This window comes from Orycteropus afer, unplaced genomic scaffold (genome assembly GCF_000298275.1).
Source record: "Orycteropus afer afer isolate SDZICR_OR568_19922 unplaced genomic scaffold, OryAfe1.0 scaffold00069, whole genome shotgun sequence".
Taxonomy (NCBI): Eukaryota; Metazoa; Chordata; class Mammalia; order Tubulidentata; family Orycteropodidae; genus Orycteropus; species Orycteropus afer.
The window spans coordinates 9,599,828-9,624,178 of NW_006921656.1; the positions used below are offsets into that span (position 1 = coordinate 9,599,828).

At 44.3% G+C, this 24,351-nt stretch overlaps 1 protein-coding gene across 1 annotated transcript in view; it reads left to right on the plus strand.

The window, feature by feature from the left end:
• The window catches only part of DNAAF11 (dynein axonemal assembly factor 11), an 87,005-nt gene extending 65,351 nt beyond the window's left edge, over nucleotides 1-21,654 (plus strand). The window contains exons 10-11 of the mRNA XM_007940575.1: nucleotides 17,104-17,189; nucleotides 21,477-21,654. Coding sequence (XP_007938766.1) covers nucleotides 17,104-17,189; nucleotides 21,477-21,654 — 264 coding nt within the window. The remainder of the gene's footprint in view (nucleotides 1-17,103; nucleotides 17,190-21,476) is intronic.
• Nucleotides 21,655-24,351: the final 2,697 nt, after the last annotated feature.

Here is a 24,351-nt window from a genome sequence, read left to right on the forward strand (position 1 = left end):
GTGCGATTGTTATCCCCACTTTATATAAAGAGAAGTTAAGGCCTGAGGCTGCCGTAGCCAAGAGACTTGCACCCAAGTGAACAAATGGTGCCTCGCTCTCATTATGGCCGGACTGCATTTCGAATGGTAGTAGTTTAATATAGTACATATGTTCACCCTCAAAATTGTGTTCCTGATATTTGTACTCTAAAACAAGGGAGTAGTTTAGAAGATTTTTTACATACCAGGGTCTTGTCTGTCTTCATTCATCCCCCATTTACCAAGTTGTTCAGGATCAAAATCAGATACAATTTATTTTTTCTTCCAAGATTTTTACTAACACTTTGATTCAAAGATAACTACAGTTCTGTGGCTGTGATGTGAACAGAGGGTCAAGGAAACCCATTATTTGCAAGTAGTTGTTTGCATCAAGATTTCAGGTCCTCTTCTTTGGCTTCCTTCTTAACCTGGTGGGTTGACTTTTCCCTTTTATGGGTTTCCATAAAGTTAAATAGACAGATGTTAGTTTGTTAGTTACATGAGGAGATTTGTTGCCCTCAACTAAATTAGTGCTTGTCAAATAGAAATAAAATGGGTATTAGATGAAGGCTGGGGCTCAGCTGCCATCAAATGGGTTCTGAGTCACGGGGACCCCATGGGAACAGAGCAGAACTGCTCCATAGGACTTCCAAGGCTGTGACCTTACAGAATCAGATTCCCAGGCTTGTCTTCCAGGGAGCCTCAGGGTTGCTGTGAACTGCCAAATCTTTAGTTAGTAGTGGAGTTAAGAGCACCTCCTCTTTTATTGTCTTTTCAAGACTTTATATTAACTCAAGAATGGAATCAAATTGAAGAAGGGGATTAAACAGAAAATAAGATGCTAATGGTGGATCTGTTAGCAAGGGCGGTGTAGTAAATTACTTAGTGTGGCTTTTCTACCCATAAGTCTTTGTAAACTCCAAGGTGGGATTTTCTACCAGCAACTGAGGAGCTCGTGATTGCTGAAGTTGTCCACCTGGAGTATTTCTGTTGGGAGTGGCACAAAACAATGTTCTGGGAGGTGCCCACTCTCTCTCAGGTGCTTAGAGTTCTGATGCTGTGATTGGCTAGTTTGACCACCCTGCCGAGCTCAAAAGGAGGCTTCCTAGAGGCAGAACTCTCTCTCTGACTGCTGGTTGAGGAAGACCTGCTGCTGAAAGAGACACAGGCTCCTGAGACACGTGTTGCTGGGAAAGAGACGCAAGAGACACACATCGCTGAGTGAGACACCGAGGGACCAGCACTGCTGAGAAAGAGACTGTGAGAGACTGCTGGCTGAGGGACAGGCTACCTGAATTGTAGCCTGTGGTGCTTCCCTAATAAACCCCATAATCTGTGAGTTCTGTGTGGCCACTGCAGCAAATTATCGAACCCAGGAGAGAGGTGGTGGGTGCTTTGGGAGGAACGGTCAGAGAAAGGGTTGGAGGGAGGCAGCATGTCTGGCCTTGTAGGAATAGGCCTTGGGTTATCGATGATGACTCTCTCTTCCTCTTGTGGGGTTCTAGGAGGTCAGAACATGTGGCCTCCTTGCCGTTTTTGCAGCAAGTTATTCAGATCTCACTAGGAACTCCCTGCATAGCTGACTTTGATCCAAGGAAGGAATCTGCTTTAGGAGTCCTTGGAGTTCAGGGTCTTGCCTTGTCAACAGTGCTCCTAGGCTAGAGGTAAGAGTCTCTGCAAACCTAGCAGGGGTGCCCCTGAGGGACCGCTAAGAATGGACAGGGCTCGTTGGGCTGTGGGGAACGGCTTGAAAGTCCTATGGAGCAGTTCTGCTCTGCTCCCATGGGGTGTCCTTGAGTCGGAACCCATTTGATGGGAGCTAACAACAGCAGCGCACAGTAAGCCAGTGTCGTAAGAACAGAACCCTGGTAGTTCTTCCATCTGGAGTCTACCTGGTGAGATTAATTTTAAAAAAGTGGAAGTGCCCTGAGGCCAGTGGTCTGCTGTTGAAGCAATGACCTAGCCCCTGAGTGTGATGACTTCACCTGCTCTCTTTGTGTGACCCAGTTTCATAGCGTCCGCAAAACTGCACATCTACCCCTTGAAAGGGGCTCTGCCCCTCTCATCCAGCTGAGCTGGGTGACGGAGTCACTCTTCTCTGAGGAGGAAAGGGTGATGTCAGACGGTAATTGAAGACAACTGGGAGACCCCATATTGTTGTGTGCTGGTGTGTCAATTCCGATTCATAACGACAGCACAGGACAGACTAGAACAATTCCGATTCATAACAACCCCACGGGACAGACTAGAACTATCCGTAGGGGTTTCCAGCTGTAATTCTCTATAGGAGCAGATCACCAGGCCTTTTCTCCTGATGGATTCAAATTGCTGACCTTCCGGTTCACAGCTGAGTATTTAACCTTTACGCCCCCAGGCTCCTGGGAGACCTTGTAGATGGTTGTAATTTCCTGAATCATCTGAGGTACAAAGACCTCGGTCCTCCTCTGACAGATGTCACCATAGTCCCTTCCAGGCAGGGGACCAGGCCCTGGACCCTTACACAGGAAGCAGGAGAGGGAGTGTTGCTTTTCCCATCCCAGGGTTCCTGATTTTAGGGTTTTCTTCTAAGCACTGAGTTTGGAGTAGGCCAGCTAGGCAGCTAGGAGGTTATCTGATTGTGCGCATCATTACTGACTGTGAGCCCCCCTCCCCCCCCTGCCCAGTCAGTAGGAGAAGCCACAGGTCATCGGTGTTCAGCGTGCTAGTCAGACTAGAGGGTTAACCTGCAGGACGTCATTCTTCCCAAGACACAAGCCCTTGCAAAGACTTTCAGACCTTTGTCCAAGGTGGTGCTAATGACACTGCTCGGCTCCACCCCTACTTACCGAATCCACCCCTACTTACCGAATCCACCCCTACTTACCCAACTGGCCGGTGGCTTTTCTCACTGAGGTCCAGTTACCAGGGTAATGAGGAGTGGGATAGAGTAATGGGGCTCACCCTGCAGATAAGATCCCACTAGTGATTCCCCTGCTCTGCCTAGTTTTCTGTCCCCTTCCCCCTCTCCCTCCCCCCCTTCCCTGTCCTCCTTCCACTCCCTGTCCCTTCCCCCTCCCCCTCCTCCCTCTCCTTGTCTCTCCTCCTGCCAAGGTCTCAATTCCTCTCCTCAAGACTGGGCTGACCTACAGTTTCTCTCTGAGTCTGCGTCTTTCATTTCTCCTGCTCTGCAGGCCAGGAGCCCTTTACACAGTGGATAAGCACTCAGCGGCTAATCCGAGTCAGCAGTTCGAACCCACTAGATGTTCTGAGGGAGGAAAGACTTGGCAACCTGCTCCCGTTAAGATGACAGCGTTGGAAACCCTATGGGGCAGTTCTCCTTTGCCTTATAGGGTCACTGTGAGTCGGAATTGACTCAGTGGCCATGGGTTACTCTGTTGGCTAATGCTGACCCTTTGGCCTCATCTGCACATGACCATCTTCCAGTCAGTGTTTCCTGTTCCAGTTGAGGCTGACCTCAAAGGGTCTTGTGAACGTGCAGGTTCTTTCCATAGGGGTCTCTGTCCTGGGCTCAACCTTCCCATGATGCTTTCTGCCTCCATGTGCCCCTCACCCCTGTCCTCTATCACTCAGCCCCACCCCACCACCCTGCCAGTCTCTGGTCCTGGTCCTCTAACCCTAGAGACAGAATCAACTGCAGAACTGTTTGATTTACGCAAGTATGATTTGTTCAAATATTTGAAAACGTGTCTGTGGTAATTTACATATTTTCTAATACTGTGGAATAATGACCATTTTTAACGTAGAAAAAGTAGTGCTTTTCTTAGTAAACACAGTTAAGAAATAATTATGATATTCAGAGATCAAGTAAATCTGGATATATGTAACCTACCTTTAATGCCTGGGGATAATAATATCTCCTTACTGAGCCTGAAGTTTTTGTGTTATTAATATCCCTTTCTGGAGTCTGAACTTTGCCTATTTAAATGCTCATCCTCAGCATTATGGATAATTAGTAAATACAAACACCAGCAAAGTGTAAGAAGGTGAACAATTCACAAGTGAACTAATTATTTTAGGATTGCAACAACAACCGAAAAAAAGTAGTGTGCTATAATTGTATGGCTGAGCCTCGTCATTGCTGAGCACGGTCGTCTGTGACTGACTCAGCCCTACCCCAGGCCCAAACCCAAAACCAAACCTACTGCCACTGAGTGGATTCCAACTCTTAGCAGCTCCCATAGGGTTTCCCAGGCTGTTGGTCTTTACAGAAGCAGACTGCCTCATTTTTCCTATGGAGCAGCTGGTGGGTTTGACTCGCTGATCTTTTGGTTAGTAGCCCAGTGCCTTAACCACAGCATCACCAGGGCTTCTCATGCACACGTTACATATCCTAACCCCTGTACCTGTGGATGTAATCCCATTTGGGAATAGGGATTTCTTTGTTATGCTAATTAGGGCATGTTTTAAGCCAGTAATGTTTGAGCTGGGAAAGGAGATGAGGCACAGAAGCATTAAGCACAGATGGAGGAAGAGAGATGCCAGGCCATGTGAAGATCATGAAGGAACATTGTGTGTGTGTGTGTGTGTGTGTGTGTGCGCGCGCGCGTGCACACGCACGTGCACTCCTGAAAAGACACCAGGACCTTCCCCTCCCCCAGAGCTGACCCAGGTAGAAAGCCTTCCCCCTCGAGCTGGTGCCCTGAATTCGGACTTCCAGCCTCCTCAACTGGGAGAGAATCCATTTCTGCTCATTAAAGCCACCCACTTGTGTTTCTCTTCCAGCAGCACTAGGAAACTGAGACAGCCTCCAAATCAAGAAATCAGCTTACATCAAGGAAGTTTAGTATCCAAAGGACTGAGACAGTTTGGCAGGTTCATGAAAAAAAAAACGTGGAGACATTTTAAGGAATTATTTATGAGGCAGGGGTGAAGGCGTTGAATGTGTATACCTAAGCGAAATGATGACGGAAAGAGACCAGAGACGTTCATAAATAAGTGATCTGGAAGTTATTAATCGCAAACAAGGGTATCATTTAGCATGTTTGGATTGCTGTGACATGCAAGTAAGGTGCCAGAACTCAGAAAACTTTCTGCAAAATTCCAGGAAACTTTAGACAATGAATGAATGATCAATAAGTCAATTAAAATATTTATTCAGTTCAGTGGTGGTTATTGTGCCTTCAGCATGGAGAGAGCACTGGAGCTCTCCATGAAGGAAAGACAAAGTGAATCCAGTTGTCCTTGAGCTGACTGCCACTCGCGGCGGCCCCTGTGTGTCAGAGGAGGACGTAGTCCATAGGTTTTCAGCGGCTGATATTTTGGAAGCAGAGTGCCAAGTCTTTCTTCCATGGCACCTCTGGGTAGACGAGAACCTCCACCCTTTCTGTTGGCAGCAGCTTGTGGTGACATGTTAGCCATTCACACCAGCCAGGTCCTTCTACTAGGGCCTTTCTCTTGTCTCTTCCTTGTTGGACCCACTCACTGACTTTTGCCCCCTGCAGACCCAGAGCTGCCCTTGCCCCACTTTCTAAGCCCCAGCTTCAGATAGGCTCAGACTGTTGCAAGGAGCTTCTCACACCATTGGCTGAGACTTGAAATTGGTCACTGTCTCAGAGACCAGTATTACAGTCATAATTGCTGAGGTCATCGCTGGGTCTCCAGATGGATTTCTTTCCAATTAGAGTAGGACCAGCAGGGCTTAGCCTGCTGGCACCTCCAGCAGACAGAGCGCTCTCCTCTCCCCTATTTATAGCTGCAGGGATGGGCAACTGGGAGGGTCTTTCAGTTCTACTCTGTTGCCATTTGTTCATTCAGTATTGCATGCCTTGCGATGAGCACCTACTGTGTGCCAGGTACCAGAACAAAAGGCTACCATTGGATCAGATAGCCAGGAATATCCTCTTGCAGAGTGGGGGTGTGGCTGTGATACCTTCCAGACAAGGGTTTTGAACTCAGGGCCTAATGAGGGATTCTCATTTTCTAGTCTAAGTTATGTCCCTAACCCATTAGCCTGCTGAATCTCTGCCTTGCTTTTCAAAAACCCTGCAATAGTCCTAGAGAAATTGTTTCAATGCTTTTGAAGGTTTCAAAAATTCCTAATGTTCTCATTATCTTTGGAAGAAGTGAAGCTGACATAAAAAGAGTCTTGTGATGTAGAAACTCAGATTAAAACATAAACATGGGAAATTATGGGTGGAAAGAACAAACATAGACCCTTTCTCTTTCACATCTCCCCCCAAATAAAAATTGCACTTTACTCCTTTTGTATTTAATATAAATGTTTTCAAGAGAAATTCGAGTAGTTCAGGAAAAATTAATACAGACTGGCTGGAATGTGGGACAAAAAAGCAACAAATGGAACCAAGTGGGTTATTCTGTGGTAACAAAAGAAATAATAGAGAATAAAGGTGCATCTATCTGCCTTTTACGCATCACATTGTACATTATTTACATGAATGAAGCATAACATCTTACAAGTACAAGGAAATAGCAACAGAACCCAGCTCCACAAGGTGGTTTCTGACAACTCTCTGTCTTTGAAAGATATGATTTAAAAGTAAGACTATTTATTATTTGAATAATATAATTACTAAATATCTATGTCCTGTATAAAGAAATTAAAGAGAACTTCTTTTTAAAAAGCCATTCATAGTCTTAAAAATTTACAGTAAACTAAATCTTAAGAAAACCTCATTATTATTTCCAAACAAAAAAAACCCTAGAAATAAATTCTCTAAGTCAATAGAAACAAAATTGAGAATAAAATGTAGAATAATTCAGCAAATAAAATAGAGAAGTTGAAAATATTGTCCCTAAATACTGTTAAAACCTAAAGGAAATAAAATACCAAAAAACCAAACTCACTGCCATCGAGTCAGATCAGACTCATAGTGATCCCTCCTTGGGTTTCTGAGGCAGTATCACTATGGAAGTACATTGCCCAGCCTTCCGAGGAGCGGCTGGTGGGTTTGAGCCACCAGCCTTGTGGTTAGCAGTCAAATGCCTTAGGCACTGTGCCACCAGAGCTCCTAGGAAATAAAATATATATACATATATAATTAGGTATTATTTGGAAAAGGAAAAATGTAAATTTTTACAGATAGAACCCATGACTCTTGACTGAGCAGTTTTGGAGCTGCTAGTTCTGTAACTTTGGACACATCACTGAATTTCTTGGAGCCTAAGTAAATCTGTGTAAAGATAGATGATGTAACAAACCTGCTGTCACATACAATGGACGCCCAATAAGTGGTGGGTGTCAATGTTATTCGTTGTCACGACAGGAGATCACATAAAGATGAGGGTAATGACTTACTAAGAGGTAAATTCATAGCATTATTCAAAACAATTATTATTATTATTATTTTAAAAAACTAAGAGTTCAGCTCAAGAAACAGAAAAGATTGACATGTAAAAAACCTTAAGACCGGAGGCAAGAAATAAATATAATTCAAGTAGAAGTTAGAGAAATGGAAACAGAATGTCAGTAGAATAAATAAATCCCAAAACTGTTTCTTTGAAAACAGTAGGATCACAATAAATAATATCCTCTGGCAAGCCACAATCCACAAGCCACAGAGCAAATGCAAATAAAACCAAACAAGAAATACAATTAATTACATGTAGGCGTATTTTTTTAAATTAGCACATGGATCCTTGATGAAATGGGCTTAAACACACACCCATCCACACCCACACAACCTGAAATTAAAGAGGGTGAAATGAATTGGAAATGTTTTCAAAGATTCATAATTAGAAAAGAATCCAGAGCCAGATGATTTTACCAATGAACAAACTATTAAACTTTGAACGAGCAATGCAGTCTAAATGCTCCTGAAATTGTTCCCAAGACTAGAATATTCCGGACAGCCCCTGCTGCATATATCATGGATGGGCTCATTCAGTGTCCAATTGTTTTCTTGTATACGTTCTAGGTTGTTAAAGGTGCAAGGGTCACATTTCTGAGACTTCCTTGGGTCTGGAGTTGTGGGGAGAGAAGCCGGGTGTGAGGGACTCATTTTGCTTATGGAGATGGTAGCAAGGCAGCAGTCTAGAACTTACAGCCATCATGGCTTCTTGATTTAGCAGAGAAAATGCTCAATTACCAGCTATTGCTCTAGCATTCTGACTTTGCAGATCAGCTCCTGACCATGGTGGAAGTGGCAGCACCTTGACTGATTAGATCTTCAGAATGACTCAGGAGTGCTTGGTGGAAGCTCAGTCAAGTGTCAGTTTCTTCATCCATTTTGTAAGCCTATGCATGTAAGAAATCCCAATTTGCCTAAACTAGCTAGAGTAGATTCTGTTCTGTAATTATAAACCCTGATCGATACAGTAATTGGGCTGAATACAGGCAACTGTCTCTTAAATGGAAAACTGAGGTTCATTATCTAACCTTGGGTTTGAAGGCAGCGTGTATTACCCTGATAGCATCAGAGCATGGGACACCAAAAGCCCACCTGCCACAATCACAAGTAGGTTCTTAATGCAGTATGTCTTCCTTCTGGGTTTACAGAGGTGAAATAAGGAGTGGTGGTTCCTATTGCTTTCTAATTAAATTTTCTGTTTGGCATGTGAAAAAGAAGGGAGGTCTCAAAAACTGACAATGAGTCATCCTCAATTCAATCAGTGGGTTCTCCAGTTGTAGTTATTCTCCTAGAAATTGTCACTTGACTGAGACAAGTCAACAGCTCTTGACAGACTAGTCCCCAAAATGCCTTCACCTGACAGGAAGAACAGCATAACATGGCCATCTATTGCTCTCTGTCATAGTTTAGTCTCAGTAACTTGGGTTATCTCCTTAGGCCCACAGACATTGCACTGATGAAATAAAGTTGAAGACGTCTTCAGGAACTAATGAGCAAGAAGTGTCAGGCACCTTACGTGCCCTGTTAAACCATGGACATGACAGACAAACACCCCAGAAATATTGGGAAAAGCCTCCCAAATTAAATTTCTAGGGACCTGGTAGCATAAGGCATTTTGGAATAGCCCCTAAAAAATAAAAAAATAAGTTGTTCCACTTCACATCACCTACAACCAAGGACTATAGCCTTCAGTAAGGATTACACCTCAACATAAAGAAAACAGAAATCCCCATAACTGGACCAATAAGCATCATCATGATAAATGGACAAAAGACTGAAGTTGTCAAGGATTGCCTTTTACCTGGATCCATAATCAGAAACAGCAGTCAAGAAATTGAATGACGTCTGGCACTGGGCAAATCTGCTGCAAAGACCTCTTCAAATTGTTAAAGAGCAAAGATGTCACTTTAAAGACTGAAGTACACCTGACCCAAGCCATGGTCTTTTCAGTCACCTCATCTGCATGTGGTGGAATGAGGTATCACTGCTGATGTCACATGGATCTTGACTAAAAGCAAAGAATACCAGAAAGATGTTTACTTGTGTTTTATTGACTATGCAAAAGTGTTTGATTGTGTGGATCATAATAAATTATGGAGAACATTGAGAAGAATGGGAATTCCAGAACACTTAATTGTACTCATGAGGAACCTGTACATGGACCAGGAGGCTGTTGTTCGAGCAGGGGACACTGCGTGGTTTAAAATCAAGAAGGAAGTGCGTCAGTGTTGTATCCTTTCACTATACTTATTCAATCTGTATACTGAACAAATAATACAAGTAGCTGGACTATATGAAGAAGAACGTGGCATCAGGATTGGAGGAAGACTCATTAACAACTGGTGATACACTGACGACACAACTTTGCTTGCTGAAAGTGAGGATGACTTGAAGCACTTATGGATGAGGATTGAAGACTACAGTCTGCAGTATGGATTACACTTCAATATAAGGAAAACAAAAATCCTTACAACTGGACCAATAAGCAACATCATGATAAGTGGAGAAAAAATTGAAGTTGTCAAAGACTTCTAAAGTCAACACCAATGGAGTAGCAGTCAAGACATCAGACAACATATAGCATTGGGCAAATCTGCAAAAGAACTCTTTCAAGTATGAGGAGCATAGATAATCTCCTGAACTACTAACGTGCAGCTGACAAAAGCCATGGTATTTTCAATTGCTTCATATGCATGTGAGAGCTGGATAATGAATAAGGAAGACTGAAGAAGGGTTGATACTTTTGAGTTGTGGTGTTGGCAAAGAATGGTGAAAGTACCAGGGAATGCTAAAAGAACTAACAAATATGTTCTGGAAGAAGTGCAGCCAGAATGCTCCTTGGAAGTGAGAATGGCCAGACTTTGTCTCACCTACTTTGATCATGTCAGAAGGGACCATTCTCTGGAGAAGGCTATCATGCTTGGTAAAGTGGAAGGTCAGTGAAAAAGGGGAAGGCCCTCAACAAGATGGATTGACACAGTGGCTGCCACAATGGGCTAAAGTATAGCAAGAATTGTGAGGCTGGCACAGGACTGGGCAGTGTTTGGTTCTGCTATACATAGGGTCACTATGAGTCAGAGCCGACTTGACGGCATCTAACAACAACAACAACATATGCATGTGAAAGTTGGACAATGAATAAAGGAGACTGAAGAAGAGTCGATGCCTTTGAATTATGGTGTTGGCCTAGAATATTGAGTATGCCATGGACTGCCAGAAGAACAAACAACTCTGTCTTGGAAGATGTACGGCCATAATGCTCCTTAGAAGTGAGGATGACAAGACTTCATCTTTTACTTTACTCATGTTATCAGGAAGAAGCAGTCCCTAGAGAAAGATCCCATTCTTGGTAAAGCAGAGGATCAGTGAAAAAGAGGAAGACCAATGAGATGGATGACACAATGCTTGCAACAGTGGTCACAAGCATATCAATGACTGTGAGGATGGAACAGGACCAGGCAGTGTTTTGTTCTCCATAGGGTCACTGTGAGTCGGAATCGACTCAATGGCACCTGACAACAACAATGCAACCAAGGATGATGAGCAATGATTGGTAGAGCTTACTGGATTTTAGAGTTAACACATATATTTTGTCTGTGATAGCAGAATATCTAGGAAGAGTTTTCAGAGTAAAAGAAGTTTCTCCAATGAATCCATCTAATCTGTTTAACAGTGCAAGCAACTGCAGAGGCTTTAGACCCATTAAATCCAGGATGTGAGGACTATCTGTGGTAGATAGGGAAGTTATATAGAACCCATGCCAAGTTCACATCTCCTGGAGCACTCACTAGCTTCACATATCTAGTTATAAGAGATAATATATTATTCCTTACAGCTTAATCCAATTTGTGTTAGGGTTTCTGCAGCTTGCAACTGAAGTCATCCTAACTCATATAGACTGTAATTGAAAGAGCCCAGATCCTTCACAGGGCTTTTTTTTTTTTTTTTCAACTTTGATTTTATCATTCCTTCAGAGTTGTCATCTATCCATGTTAAGGAGTCTGAAGGTCAGCAGAGGCAACACTACCAGGCTTTTCTCTAAAGAAGTAATAAACACTCTTGTGAGGGGCAGCTACGGTTTTTCTTCTTCCTTTTCTCACTCAGTGTTCAACGAGTCCTGATAGTCTTCCTGTTCAACATCTCTTCTAAGTACACCATCATCTCCTGCCTCAAAAACCCTCCCTTGGCACTTCAGCCCCTCCAATTTCTCAGTTCCATTCACGGCAAAATTTCTCAAAATAGTTGTCTGAAAGGTCTGCCTTCTTCTATCCATCCTCTCCAGGTAGGGTTCCTGTTCCACTGCCCCACTGAGATGACTTTTAGCCGATCACCATGACTTCCATTTTGTCAAAGCCAGTAGTCACTTCTTTGTTCTCAACTTAGTCAACCTCTTGATAGCCTCAGACTTTCTTGAACCCTCCGTCCTTTCTTTTCTCAACTTCCCTGATACCACCTTCTTCAGTTTCTCTTCCAACTCGTTGGTTGTTCTTCTTAACCAACTAGCTCGAGAGGTAGTGAGGCTTCAGCCCATGGAGCTATTTAAGCAGAGACTGGAAAGGCCTCTGCCCGGAGAGCCTCTGCAGGGGTAGGAACGTGGACCTGTTTACTCCTCCACGCTCCCTCTCAGCTTCAGTTGTATGGCCTTATGGGAGCTGGACTAATGTGCCATCATTAAAGTGTTAATGTATGTCTGCCCCACAACTGAATCTTCAGGAGGCTCATTACGCTTCCTCCATGGGCCCAGGGACTCATTAGTCCCGCAGGATCTAATTCATTACACAGATTCGGACCTTACATCTTTCCATTAGTGTCCCCTCACACATTTAGTTTCAGTGAATATGATGTTTGGTATCAGTAAGGAGCCCTGGTGGTGCAGTGGTGAAGCTCTCAGCTGCGAACCTACAGGTCGGCAGTTTGGACCACCAGCAGCTACACGGGAGAAAGATGTGGCAGTCTCCTTCCATGAAGATTGTAGCCTTGGAAACCCCGTGGGGCAAAAGTTCTACTCTTTCCTCCAGGGTCGCTGACTCAGAAAATGCACAACTGACGACAGCACCAACAGCACTGGGCTTGGGTGTGGGTCCATGCTAATGAGCATAGTCCCTCAGAGGAAGCTCGGCACCAAGGCTGCAGGTGTGGTGACCCCCAAATGTCATTGCTTCAGAACCCTGGAACTCAGACCCTGTAGTCTCTGCTTGAACGAGTTGGTTTTTCCTGCTGTTTTTATGAATGTTGATGTTAAGATGAATTTCAGAGTTAATATTTTTTTCTTACTGCTCATTTCTTAATTTGTTCTAACTTTTAGAAGAATCTTTGAAACTGAACAAGTGGAAAATTATTTCTTTTAAAAATAAGCACATTTGGGTTCTGGTACACAGCAAATTCCCTGTGAAGAAGAGTTCCAAATTTGTAATTTTGTTTGCATTTCCATAAACACAGAGAATCTTGGTCTGTGCTTATTATGTGACAAATAACAGTGTCAGCAGTGGGGTTTTGTAAGACTCTAATTAAGGCACATGCCCCATCCTTGTTGGTGCATTTATAGTGTGAAGCAATACAAAACTTCAACTGCTTTAACTGCTTCAAAAGTTATTTTTTTTAATGCCAGTACCTTAATTAATTTTCACTGACATTGACCTCATTTAAAGTAGTTCAAATGTTAAAATAATAAAATCTGGTCTTTGGGGTCATAGGTTGGGGTCCCCAGGAAGCAGATTCTGAGAGAGAGATGAGCATGCAGAGGTCTAGTGGGGTCAACACCTGTGGAGGGGAGGCGGGGCCAGGGCTGTGAGAGGTCTAGTGGGGTCAACACCTGTGGAGGGGAGGGAGGAGCCAGGGCTGGTACATGGGGAAGTTGAGCTGCAGTGCAGGCCCAACCTCAGCCTCAGCCAACCCCACAGTGAGTCCTGAGGCTGAGATGGGCCTTTAAAGAACTGTCTCCCAGAGGTAAGCTTCCATACCTCACAATGACGAAGAGCCTGGGACATAGGCTCCTCGGTTCTTACTGTGTCCTAAGAGTTGCAGGTCCAGGATGGCAAGGAAGGGGCTGAGAATTCCAGAACTGCAAAGGCCATGTGGCCAAGGCCTGTGGATGAGTTAGGGGTGGCCACTGTGCGTGGATACCCTTCTCTCCTGAAGAAGAAGCTGGGCAACCCTGAAGGAGGGGGACCGACTCTGGTCATGTTCCCTTCTCTCTGTTGTTGTTGTTGTTATGTGCCGTCGAGTCGGACCTGACTCATAGCAACCCCTCCTTGGGTTTCCGAGGCAGTATCACTATGGAAGTGGATTGCCCAGCCTTCCTTCCGAGGAGTGGCTGGTGGGTTTGAACCGCCAGCCTTCTGGTTAGCAGTCAAGTGCCTTAGGCACCTCTGACTATGTAAATTTGAATTAAAATCAAGTAAAATGTAAACATCAGTTTTTCAGTTGCACTAACCACATATCAGAGCTCTGGTGGTGTAGTGCCTAAGGCATTTGACTGCTAACCACAAGGTTGGTGGTTCAAACACACCAGCCACTCTGAGGAGGGAAGACTGGGCAATCTACTTCCATAAAGATTTACCACCTCGGAAACCCAAAGGGGGCCGCTGTGAGTCAGAACTTAACAGCACTGAGTTTGGGTTTTGGTTTGTACCCCGTATCAAATGCCCAATACCCACAGGTAGCTAGTGGCTGCTGTGTTGGACAATGGCAGACATGTCCCTGATTGCAGACAAGTCTTCAGGACAGCCTAACACCTGCGACCTCTTGCGTCCACCAGGAGCGAGCTCTTGTCGATCTCTCTCCTTTCTGAGGGAAAATCAGTAGCAACTGAGAAAACAAATCATAAAAAGCTTCCCATTTCCTTAAGGGGCAGTGGTCAGCAATGTGTGGGAAAATACTCTCAGTGCGTCCTACTCATTCAGTCAGAGAAAAGGCAGAAAACCTGATGAAGTTTCCATGATAAAAAGTCTAAACAGTCATACTCTGTCACGGTGGTGCCCAAAAATTCACCATCATTAGCCAGCAAGAAATTAATGCCAAGCAACAAAATTATGGCATTCATATATTTTAAAATAAAGCAAACATTTTAGAATTGGCCTCCTCCAAAACAAACCTCATGTGATGGTCAGACAGCCCTGTGTTAGGCACAGTCTCAGTGACTCATCTCCTTTCATTATTCAGGAAGCAGCGCCTCGGGGCTTCTAATGGGCCACTCTTCTGTTGCGTTCTTTACACTTTTGTCACGCACACTGTACCTCTTTTCTTACATTTCTGAACAAACTTCCACCCTTGAAATTTAATGTCTTCAGTACATTATTTTGCTCTTTCCTTCTGGAGTCTCAGAAACAGTCTGTCCATTGCACAATCCATTTGTGATGCTTAAGTGTCTCTGTCCCCCATCTGCTGGTCAGTACATTTATCAAAAGGGTGGGGCCTGAGCAGTCCCTTTCTTTCTGCATCACATGTAGACCCTCCCACAAAGTCAGTAGGAACACGAAGTCATGCTAATGTTTATGTGCTTGGGTATAAGGTTGCAGAACTAAGTCACACATACATACACATATAGTGTGTTTATAAAATAGGATAGAAAATATACAACTGCATTATTAAAAAGAATAAGAATAGACTGGTTGGTTGGGAGTTCTTTGTGATGGCAAAGGGCAATGGATGCCATCATGGGCAGATTCTTGAGCGGAGCACTTACTTCCCCGAGTTCAATGCTCCCATCCATCAGACAGAAGTCCCTCCTTCATTCGCTCATGCATCATTCCTTTATGGAAGGCTTTCTAGGTTTCTGACCAATGGAGCCTACAACCAAGAATCCAAGCAAAACAAATTACCCCACATGTTAATTTGATTAAGTGCCCAGGACTCCAGTGCAAAAGTCTAGCAAATGTTGTCTCAGAGAATGTGGCTTAGGACTGAAGCCACACCAGAGCATCTAACTTTCTTCCCAAATATAGACCTTGAGTCCAGCATGCTTGCCTGAGCCAGCAGATGGGAGTGGGGTGGTGATGAGGGCCCCAAAGTCCAAGCCTAGTGGTTTTCCTTGGTCAGTTGCCTGGACCTGGACCATAGCTGTGTAACAACCAAGTCTCAGGCAGGACCCAGAGGAGGCAGAGTGTTCTCACCTTCTTTCACGTTAGTGAGCCTGCCCACCAGAGAGACGTGGCCCAGCAAACACACCATTCTCCTCCCAAAGTGAATGACTAATGGGTGTGGAGAGAGGCAGGCACTCCTACTCCAGACCACTGTCCTCCTGGAAGGGCAAAATGCCCTCCTTGGCCAGGGGGCCAAGGACAACAAGAAGGAAAAAAAAAACAAAACAACAAACTCACTGCCATCGAGTCATTTGCAACTCATAATGAGCCCATTGGGTTTTTGAAGATGTAAATCTTTAAAGTAGATCACCCCATCTTCCTGTTGGGCAGCTGGTGAGTTTAAACCACTGACCTTCCAGTTAGCAGTCAAGTGCCTTATCCGCTATGCCACCAGAACAGATGAGGTTTAAAATTTCTTCTCTCCTGACCAGTAATGTTGGGGCTGGGGGCTCATATCAAATCTGTGAAATACCTAGTACAGGCAGGCATATGCCTAGCACACAGTGGGGTCCATTAAGCTCTCTTCATGCTGCTTTATTATGAGCAGCTTGAGGAAATAATTTCAAAGTCTCTCATATTGTGCTGGGTGGGAATGACCTTTGTCGTCTGCATTATGTTTGTTGAATGGAGTTCGTCATTTTCATTGATTGAGACCTCAGCATGTGTAGCCCTGCATTTCTTTAGTTTTTTTTAAAAAAAGGAGCCCTGGTGGCACAGTGGTTAAGTGCTTTGCTGCCAACTGAAAGGTCAGTGGTTCAAACCCACCAGCTGCTCTGCAGGAGAAAAGCCTTGGTGAGCTGCTCCTGTAAAGGTTACAGCCAAGGAAACCCTGTGCGATGATTCTACTCTGTCATACTGGGTCCCTGTGAGTCGGAAGGGACTTGATGGCACCCGATACCACCACGGGTAGAGTTATGGGAGTTTTCAGACCCACAAGGAACTCCTAAGATCATAATTGAATCACCTCATCCGACAGAGAAGAAAGCCATGGCCCTGTGTCCTGGGAGAATAAGGACTTATGCTTTCAGCTTGGGGGACTTTCCACTGGAGCCCATCCATGGGGGCTCCTCAGAGGCAGGCTCTCACTCACATCTGTGTCCCCAGCACCCCCAACAGTGCCTGACATGGTTTTGGCTCTCAGGAAATCTGTATCCCACTGCTCGGTCTTTGGCAATCTGAAGCATAGCTTGTGGTTTTCCAAAAATAATGTGAACAGATAGAAGGTATGATAGAACCTTCTCCATACAACACAGAAGGGCTTAAAGTTAGACTCTTTCATGAAATAGTTGGTGAAAAATTAAAACGTTTTAGCATCTTTAAATGGGTGTATATATATGTATATGTATGTGTATTGGTATATATGTATATATATGTTTGTGTATGTGTATACATGTACCTGTATATATATACACATGTGTATAATGATACATATACATGGATGTATGTGCATATATGTGTGTGTATATGTACAGGTATATGTGTATATATATTTGTATGTATGTCTATGTATATGTATTGTGTGCATGTATATGTATATATATATATGCCTGTATATGTGTGTGTGCATGTATATGTGTATATGTATGTATGTATGTGTGTGTGTGTGTGTATACACACACATAAAGAGAGAAGGAATGTCTTTAAAGGTACATCAGGGATTACCATACCACTTAGTTTGTGTTGCATTTTTATTTCAGGTAGGAGAAGTTTTCACAAGTGGCCGGAAGGCATCCACATCTGTGAAGACGACCTCAGACATCATCAAAGAGCAAACAAACCGAAGGTAACACCCAAGGATCTGTCCTTAGCTTTATTGTGTTCTCTTCACTGTTGTTCGTTGTTAGAATGTAGCATCCAAAAAGACACAATTAGTTGAAGTTTAAAATTTACTGATAGTATGAATGATTTGTAGGTCCACAAACCTGTGCCCACACAGGACCCCATATCTTGTGATAATAATGAGAAGAATGAAAATACCCATACCCATGACTGCCAACACTGACCGAACGCTTACTATGTATTTTGTGTGATTTCAGCCCATTGAATCCTCACAGTGTTCAGACAGGGAGACTGAGGCAGAGAGAAGTTTAGTGGATGTCCCCGAGGTCACGTAGCTCTGATGTGTTGGGGTGGCTGGCAGGAGTCCTGCTCACACCGCTGCTACCCTGCCTCCTTTCATGAGCCACGAGTTACTCCGTAGATTCTGAGATTCTAGGGGCCACAGTGTACCCTCCCCGTGATCTCTGAACCGTCAGCTTCCTTCCAGCCTCTGCTTAAATCCCAGCAGAACCCTCACCCTCTCAACAGAGTGTTGGTCTCGGCCGCAGTCTGCCTTCAGTCTTAGCTAGCTCTTCATCTGCCTCTCTCTGGGCTCTACTCAAGGGTATTGGCTCGGCCCCTGGAGTCCCTCAGAACAAGATGCACCTCCCCTCAGCAGCGACATCCCTAAAAGTATTTTGGACAAAACTCCCATATCTCTCGGCCCTTCTCTAGAATGAGTATCCTGGTTCTTCCAACTGTCCTACTACCTGTCGGGATTTCCTGCCTCCCCCACTCCAGATGGTAACGTCTATTTTGAACCAAGGCAAACGATCTTTGCGATACAAATGCATATGCCAGAATTACCATCATAGAAATACCTGCACAAATGATATATTTATGTCTTGCATAATAGAGGCAGGTATACTCAAAGACAACTGTATTTTAGGAGTTTTGTAGAGATTTTCAAGCATGGAGTCTGTTTGAACAGCAGGTATGGAATTGACAGTGAAGTGGGAAAGGAGGTGGGAAAGGCCCTTCTTGTTACTTTGGGGATTTGTGTGACCCTCAAGTGCCCCAGGTTTAGCTGCTCACTGTTTATCACCCCTAGACTCCAGATTAATTAAATTCTTCCATGCAATTAGTTCTCATAGCACCGAAGTAGGGGAGCTGCAGACAACTGGATACTGGCTAGTTTGTCATTTGTGACTGAAATCCCACAAGTATGGCCCAGGTGTTATGCCTGGAAGGGATATGCTGCTTTTCCTCAAAGTCAAGGACAATATAATTATCATAGATGCATTTAGACATTTCCTTAATTAAGCCACAGCTAGCATAGCCTTTTAAGGAAGAACATAGTCATTAACAGGAGAGCTTTATTTAATAATGGCTGTAGTATAGGTCCTCGAACACTGTAACTTCCTGCATTAGCATTAGGAAACATTTTCCAAACCAGAGACTACCATGCTAATGCAGCTGGTCATTGTTACTGTCATTATTAATACTTACACAGTTAGTCCATCAGCTTTGGGGATTCGCTAGAATGTAGTCTCCTCAAGGTTAAGATTCATCACAGTGAAAGGATGCAAAGCAAAATCAGTGAAGGGTGAAGTCCGGAAAACCTGGTGCACGTTTCCAAGAGTCCTCTCTGAGTGGAGTGTCACGGGATGTACTTACTTCCTCCAGCAAGGGGTTGTGACCCTTGTCAAGTACTGTCTACCAGGGAAGTTCACTAGCAATTCTGTGCTCAGGGTTTGTGTTGGCGGCTGGTCACTTAGGTACTCTTCCTAGCAGGTACTAAAATTCAGACTCCCAGAAGGAAAGCAGGTGGTTAGCATCAACATTGCTTGCACAAACAGCCCAGCCACGCTCCATATTTGTTTATGGACAGTTTACCATCCAAGGTCTCAGAGGCCAATCATGCAGGCAGCTTTCTGAGGCCAGCAGTCTCAGGGAGGCAGCCCCCAGCACTGTGGCGGCAGTTACTTCCAGGGCACTGGTATCACTTCCTGCGTGCCTAGTCTCCAATCCTTTTAAAGGCAGAGGAGCCAATGAGTACCATGGCACTAATGAGCACCCGGTGTGTTCAGGAAATGGCCACAGCCCTGATCATTTAGCTACAGGCGTGGTCTCCCCTGGGGTCTTTCACCGCCCCCCCCCCAATCCAAATCCTTAAACACCTTCAAGGCATCTTCAGACCCCTCTCCCCCTCCTCCTTCCAGGGCCACAAGTCCATTTCAATTTCTCCTCCTGCTGCACACAGTTTATAAGTGTGCTGCCTAGGCCTTCGAACAGATTATTGTATGCTCTTTGTATACTTTGTCTTTTTCCTCAGGGGGCACGTGTATGAGTGAAAATGGTAAGAAAAGTAGGGGAAAAAAACAAACAAACCAACAATCTCAAATGCCTTCAAGAACTAAGTAGGTTACAGAAATGAGAGGGGATGTTGCAAGGACAGGAGAGTTTGAACTCCCCCCCACCAAAAAAAGAAAATTGAATGTCCCTGTCCCCAACAAGACGTTTCTGTGGGTGAATTTAGTCTGAGGACCGTCCATTTGGAGCTCCCAGCGCAATTGTGATTGTCTTCATCACAGACAGCATTCTTACTTCATTTCCTTATCCTCCAATAACAAAACCAAACTCACTGCCATCGAGTCGTTTCCAACTCACAGTGACACTGGTTGGGTTTCTGAGCCTGTAAGTCTTTACAGAAGTAGATCGCCACGTCTTCTTTCCATAGAGAAGCTGGTGGGTTTGAACTGCTAACCTTCCGGTTAGCAGTCAAATGCCTTATCCACTATGCCTGCAGAGTTCCTTATCCTCCAATAGTACAATAATAATATTTTTTCATTTATTCAACAAGTGTTTATTCAGTAAAGCTATATGCCAAGGACATGAGATGAAAAAGACAAAATCTTTGTCTCAAAGTCGTCCATCTAGTGGGGGAGCAGAGCAAAATGAAACAATTCCCTGACAATGTGGTAAGCCTGCGTCGGAGCACCACATTGCACTGTGAGAGGATCAGGGCTTGTCCATTTGCACAGACTGGGGCATGCCTGGTGCCTAGCATGGCAGCTGGAGTATGTTGGTGGTAGCTGCCGTCGAGTTCACTCAGCGTTATGTGAAGCAGATGTAAGGGCGCTGTCTGGCCCTGCACTGTCCCCACCACCAGCAGCGCGCAGAGTTCGTCGTCCAGCTCCTGTGCCGCTCCATCGGCCCGAGGCTCCCTGCTGTGCTGGCACTGGTGAGGATGAGGCTTGATGGCTTCTAGGTATCGATCCCTGCTGATAATGTATTCAAAGCACCGAAGTCAGGCGATGTTCTATTGTAAGCCCTGGGGTTTTCCTTGGCTGATTTTCAGAAATAGATTGCCAGGCCTTTCTTCGTAGTCTGACTTAATCTGGACACTCCACTGAAGTGTGTCCACCATGAGTGACCCTGCTGGTATTTAAAATACCAGTTGCATAGGTTCTAGTATCCTAGCAACACACAAGCCACCACAATTTGACAGACTGACTGACGGGGTTGTGAGGGGTGGGCACTTGATGTGTGTGTTGAATGAGTAAATGAATGAGTGTGTAGTGACTCTGAAATAATTTGAACAACAGAATCATGGGGAGAACTTTATATAAATGCAGTTTATTGGGCCCAGTTCAGGCCTGTTGAATCACAATTGCCAGGAAAGTGGCCCTATGACCTGTACTTGCTACAGAGTTCCCCATATGGCTAGGATAATGGGAATCCTTGGCCAGCTGAGGGCCTTCCTTGTTCTGTTTCATTCTTGCTGTTGCTGAGAGAATGGGCTGAGGGTGGTAGAAGAAGTTCTTGTGGGAAGGGAAGCGGGTGGGTAAGGTGTGCTGTGCACCTGACCTTGGAGGATCAAACCACGGCAGGTTGGATTGTCTGAGCAGCAAGATCCCATAGCTTGAACAGCTGCCTGCAGGAGTGAGAACTGCCTAGAGCAGCCCTATTGTTGATCCTTACTGAGGGTTTTGCCTGCTGTATCATTTCAGTCATCGGAAATATCTCCTGGTAAGCAGAGTCCCTCAGGTGACCTCTCCTACAGCTACAAGGGATTGGCACAGCCCTGCAATACATTTTAGAACTTAATTTTGTCAGATGTCAGACTCCTGCTTCTATAAGACTCGATGGCAGTTGAAGCCAGGGCCAGTGTCATAGTTTTACCTCTGTGCTCCTGGAAGAGCGCTTGATGATGTTTGTTGAAGAATGAATGAATGAATCGAATGTATTTAACGCTTAATTTTAAATGATGTCATATTAATTGCCCTTTCCCTTGTCATTGTTGTTATAGAAGCAAGCAAATTGAGAAGCTCGAAGTAGACCCTAGCAAGCATTCATTTCCTGATGTGGCTAACATTGTCCAAGAGAAGAAACACCCACCCAGCAGAGCTGGATCTGAACCAAAAAGTACACCGAGTAAGGACAACCCAGATTTTGAAGATAACCCTGACGTGCCTCCATTGATTTGAAGCAACAGGCTATGTTGCCATTGACTGTGACCCACCAGACCCAGTTTGTCTCAGTGTAGGATGTATGTGTATCATTTATGGGGTAAGCACAGAGCTATTTATCAATATTACTACGCCAATGTTTTAACTCTCCTACTTTGTATAGTATTACCCTAAAACTAATTTAGAATTAAAATACGTACCCTAAATATGCGATAACGGATCAATTGTCTATCATAGGATGTTGGCTAGTGAAAGTGTTCCATGAATCATAGAACTGTTACACAAAAGATTGATCATAAATCGCAATGCTCTGCTTATGCAGCTAGGTCATAGATAAAAGCACTCATTATTAAATTTTACCTCAGCTGATTGGTCAAGCTCAGAGATGTTAAACCTAATTTCAGGTTAACTTGGAACGCTTTAATGTGTTAAGTAGCGTTTTAGTTTTCTTCTCTGGATGTGTCTGCTTTCTCTGGAAGCATAGTACAATGGCAATAATATCAGTTTTGAAATGAAACAGCCTAAAGTCGGATTCCACCTAAGTCACTGTATAAAGATCTTTGGTAAGTCCTTTAACCTCTCTGAGTTTTAGTGGACTTGTCTGTAACTGGGGAGTAATAATACTTGCTTCAGAGGTTTGTCCCAAGATCAACTACGTACAGTGCACGTACAGCATTTGTTGTACGTTTGCTATGTCCTCTTCATCCTTCTCCCTTTCCTCCTCTCTTGTACCCTCCCTCTCATTCCTTACTGATGTCCTCCATTACTTTTCTCCCCTTCGCTCTTTCTTCTTTTCCTTTCTTCCTCGCCACCCTGCTCTCGCTACACCTGTCTTCATGCTTTTTGATACTTGTGTTTCTTATTTATCTAGTGCTGCTATAACAGAAATGCCCGTGTGTAGGGCTTTAATGAGCAGAAGTTTATTTTCTCACAGTTTAGGAGGCTGGAAGTCTGAATTCTGGTCACCAGCTCTAGGGGAAGGCTTGCTGTCCCTGTTAGCTCCAGGGTAAGGGCCTCGTCGTTAGGATTGCAGTGTCTGTGCCTAGATTCTTTGCAGTCTTCCTGTGCCACGGGATCTGTCAGAATTTTGGTGTCTGTTCCTAGACTGCTTGCAGTCTTCATGTGACATGAGATCTGTCAGAATTTCAGTGTCTGTTCCTAGATTCCTTGCTGTCTTTGTGCGCCACGGGATCTGTCAGAATTTTTGTGTCTGTTCCTAGATTCCTTGCCGTCTTCATGGGACACGGGATCTGTCTTCACCCATCTGGGTTTGCTTGTTTCTCTGCCCATTCTGCTCTTTTCATGTCTCAACAGTGATTGGATTTAACACACACCCTACACTGATATGGCTTCATTAACATAATAGAGAAAACGCTATTCCCCAAAGGGATGACATCCACAGGTATAGGGGTTAGGATTCACAACACATGTTTTTTGGTGATGCAGTTTAGTCCATAGCATTATGCTCTTTGTTATCCTTACCATTATTAAGTAAGTATTTCATATACAGTATAGGAAAAAGTGTTACTCAGTCTGTGATATACTAGCATTTACATCAGCATCTAAACCAAATATTCGTTCAACAAATACTTCTTGAGCAACTATTTTGAGTGTTAGGCACTGTTCTAACCTTTGTCAAGTTGATTCTGTCTCATGTTGATCCTATAGGACAGAGTATAACTGCCCCATAGGGTTTCCTAGGCTGTTATCTATGGAAGCAGTCTGCCACCTCTTTCTCCCACAGGGTGGCTGGTGAGTTTGAACTGCCAATCTTTAAGTAAGCACCCAAAACTTTAACCCCTGCACTGCCACGGCTTCTAGGCAGTACCTTCATCATCAGGAATTCAGTAGTATTAAATAAGCAATTAAACATATAATATGTCAGGTCGCAGTAAAAGCTGTGAAGGAAAGTTGAACACAGTAAAAGGATCAAGGGTGATGGGGGTGTTTTTTTAAGACAGGGTGACCAGGGAGTTCTTTCAGATAAGCTGACTTTTTAGCAGAGAACCAAAATGTGTCAGTCAGGGTTTAATTGGGAAAACTGAGCTATTATAAAAGTGATGGGAATATCCTATTGCCATCACATCAGTTCCAACTCATAGTGCCTTAGAGGACAGAAAAGAACTGCCCCATAGGGTTTCCAAGGCTGTAATTTTTATGGAAGCAATGCCCAAACCAAACCCACCACCATCAAGTTGATTCTGATTCATAGCACCCCTGAAGGACAGAGTGGAACTGCCCCAAAGGATTTCCAAGGCTGTAATTTTTATGGAAGCAGACTGCCACATTGTTCTCCTGCAGAGCAGCTGGTGGATTCAAACCACCAATCTCTCAGTTAAGCAACCAAGTGCTTGACCGCTGTGCCTTCAGGGCTCAATGGCAATACAGGATTGATTATAAGAATTGACTTTACACAAATGTGGGAGGAGATGAAGAAGTAAAGTTCTGGAAGGGAAAGGTGAGGGATTGGAGGAAGAATACTAGCAGTCCACCTGAGCATAGGTACAAGTGGACAGACATGTCAGAGCTTGCACAGAATCAGAGAAGCTGAGCTCATCAGGATGCTGTAGGGTTGTAGGGGAGCTTGTGGGGAAGTCTATGGAATTTAGAAGCTCTGGGAAGCTATTGCCTGTATGTAGTTGCTGCCTCTTAGATCCATGGCCAAGCTCCTGGTCGGTGGGCTTGGGACTACTTTGTTCAGCAGACCTGCAGTGA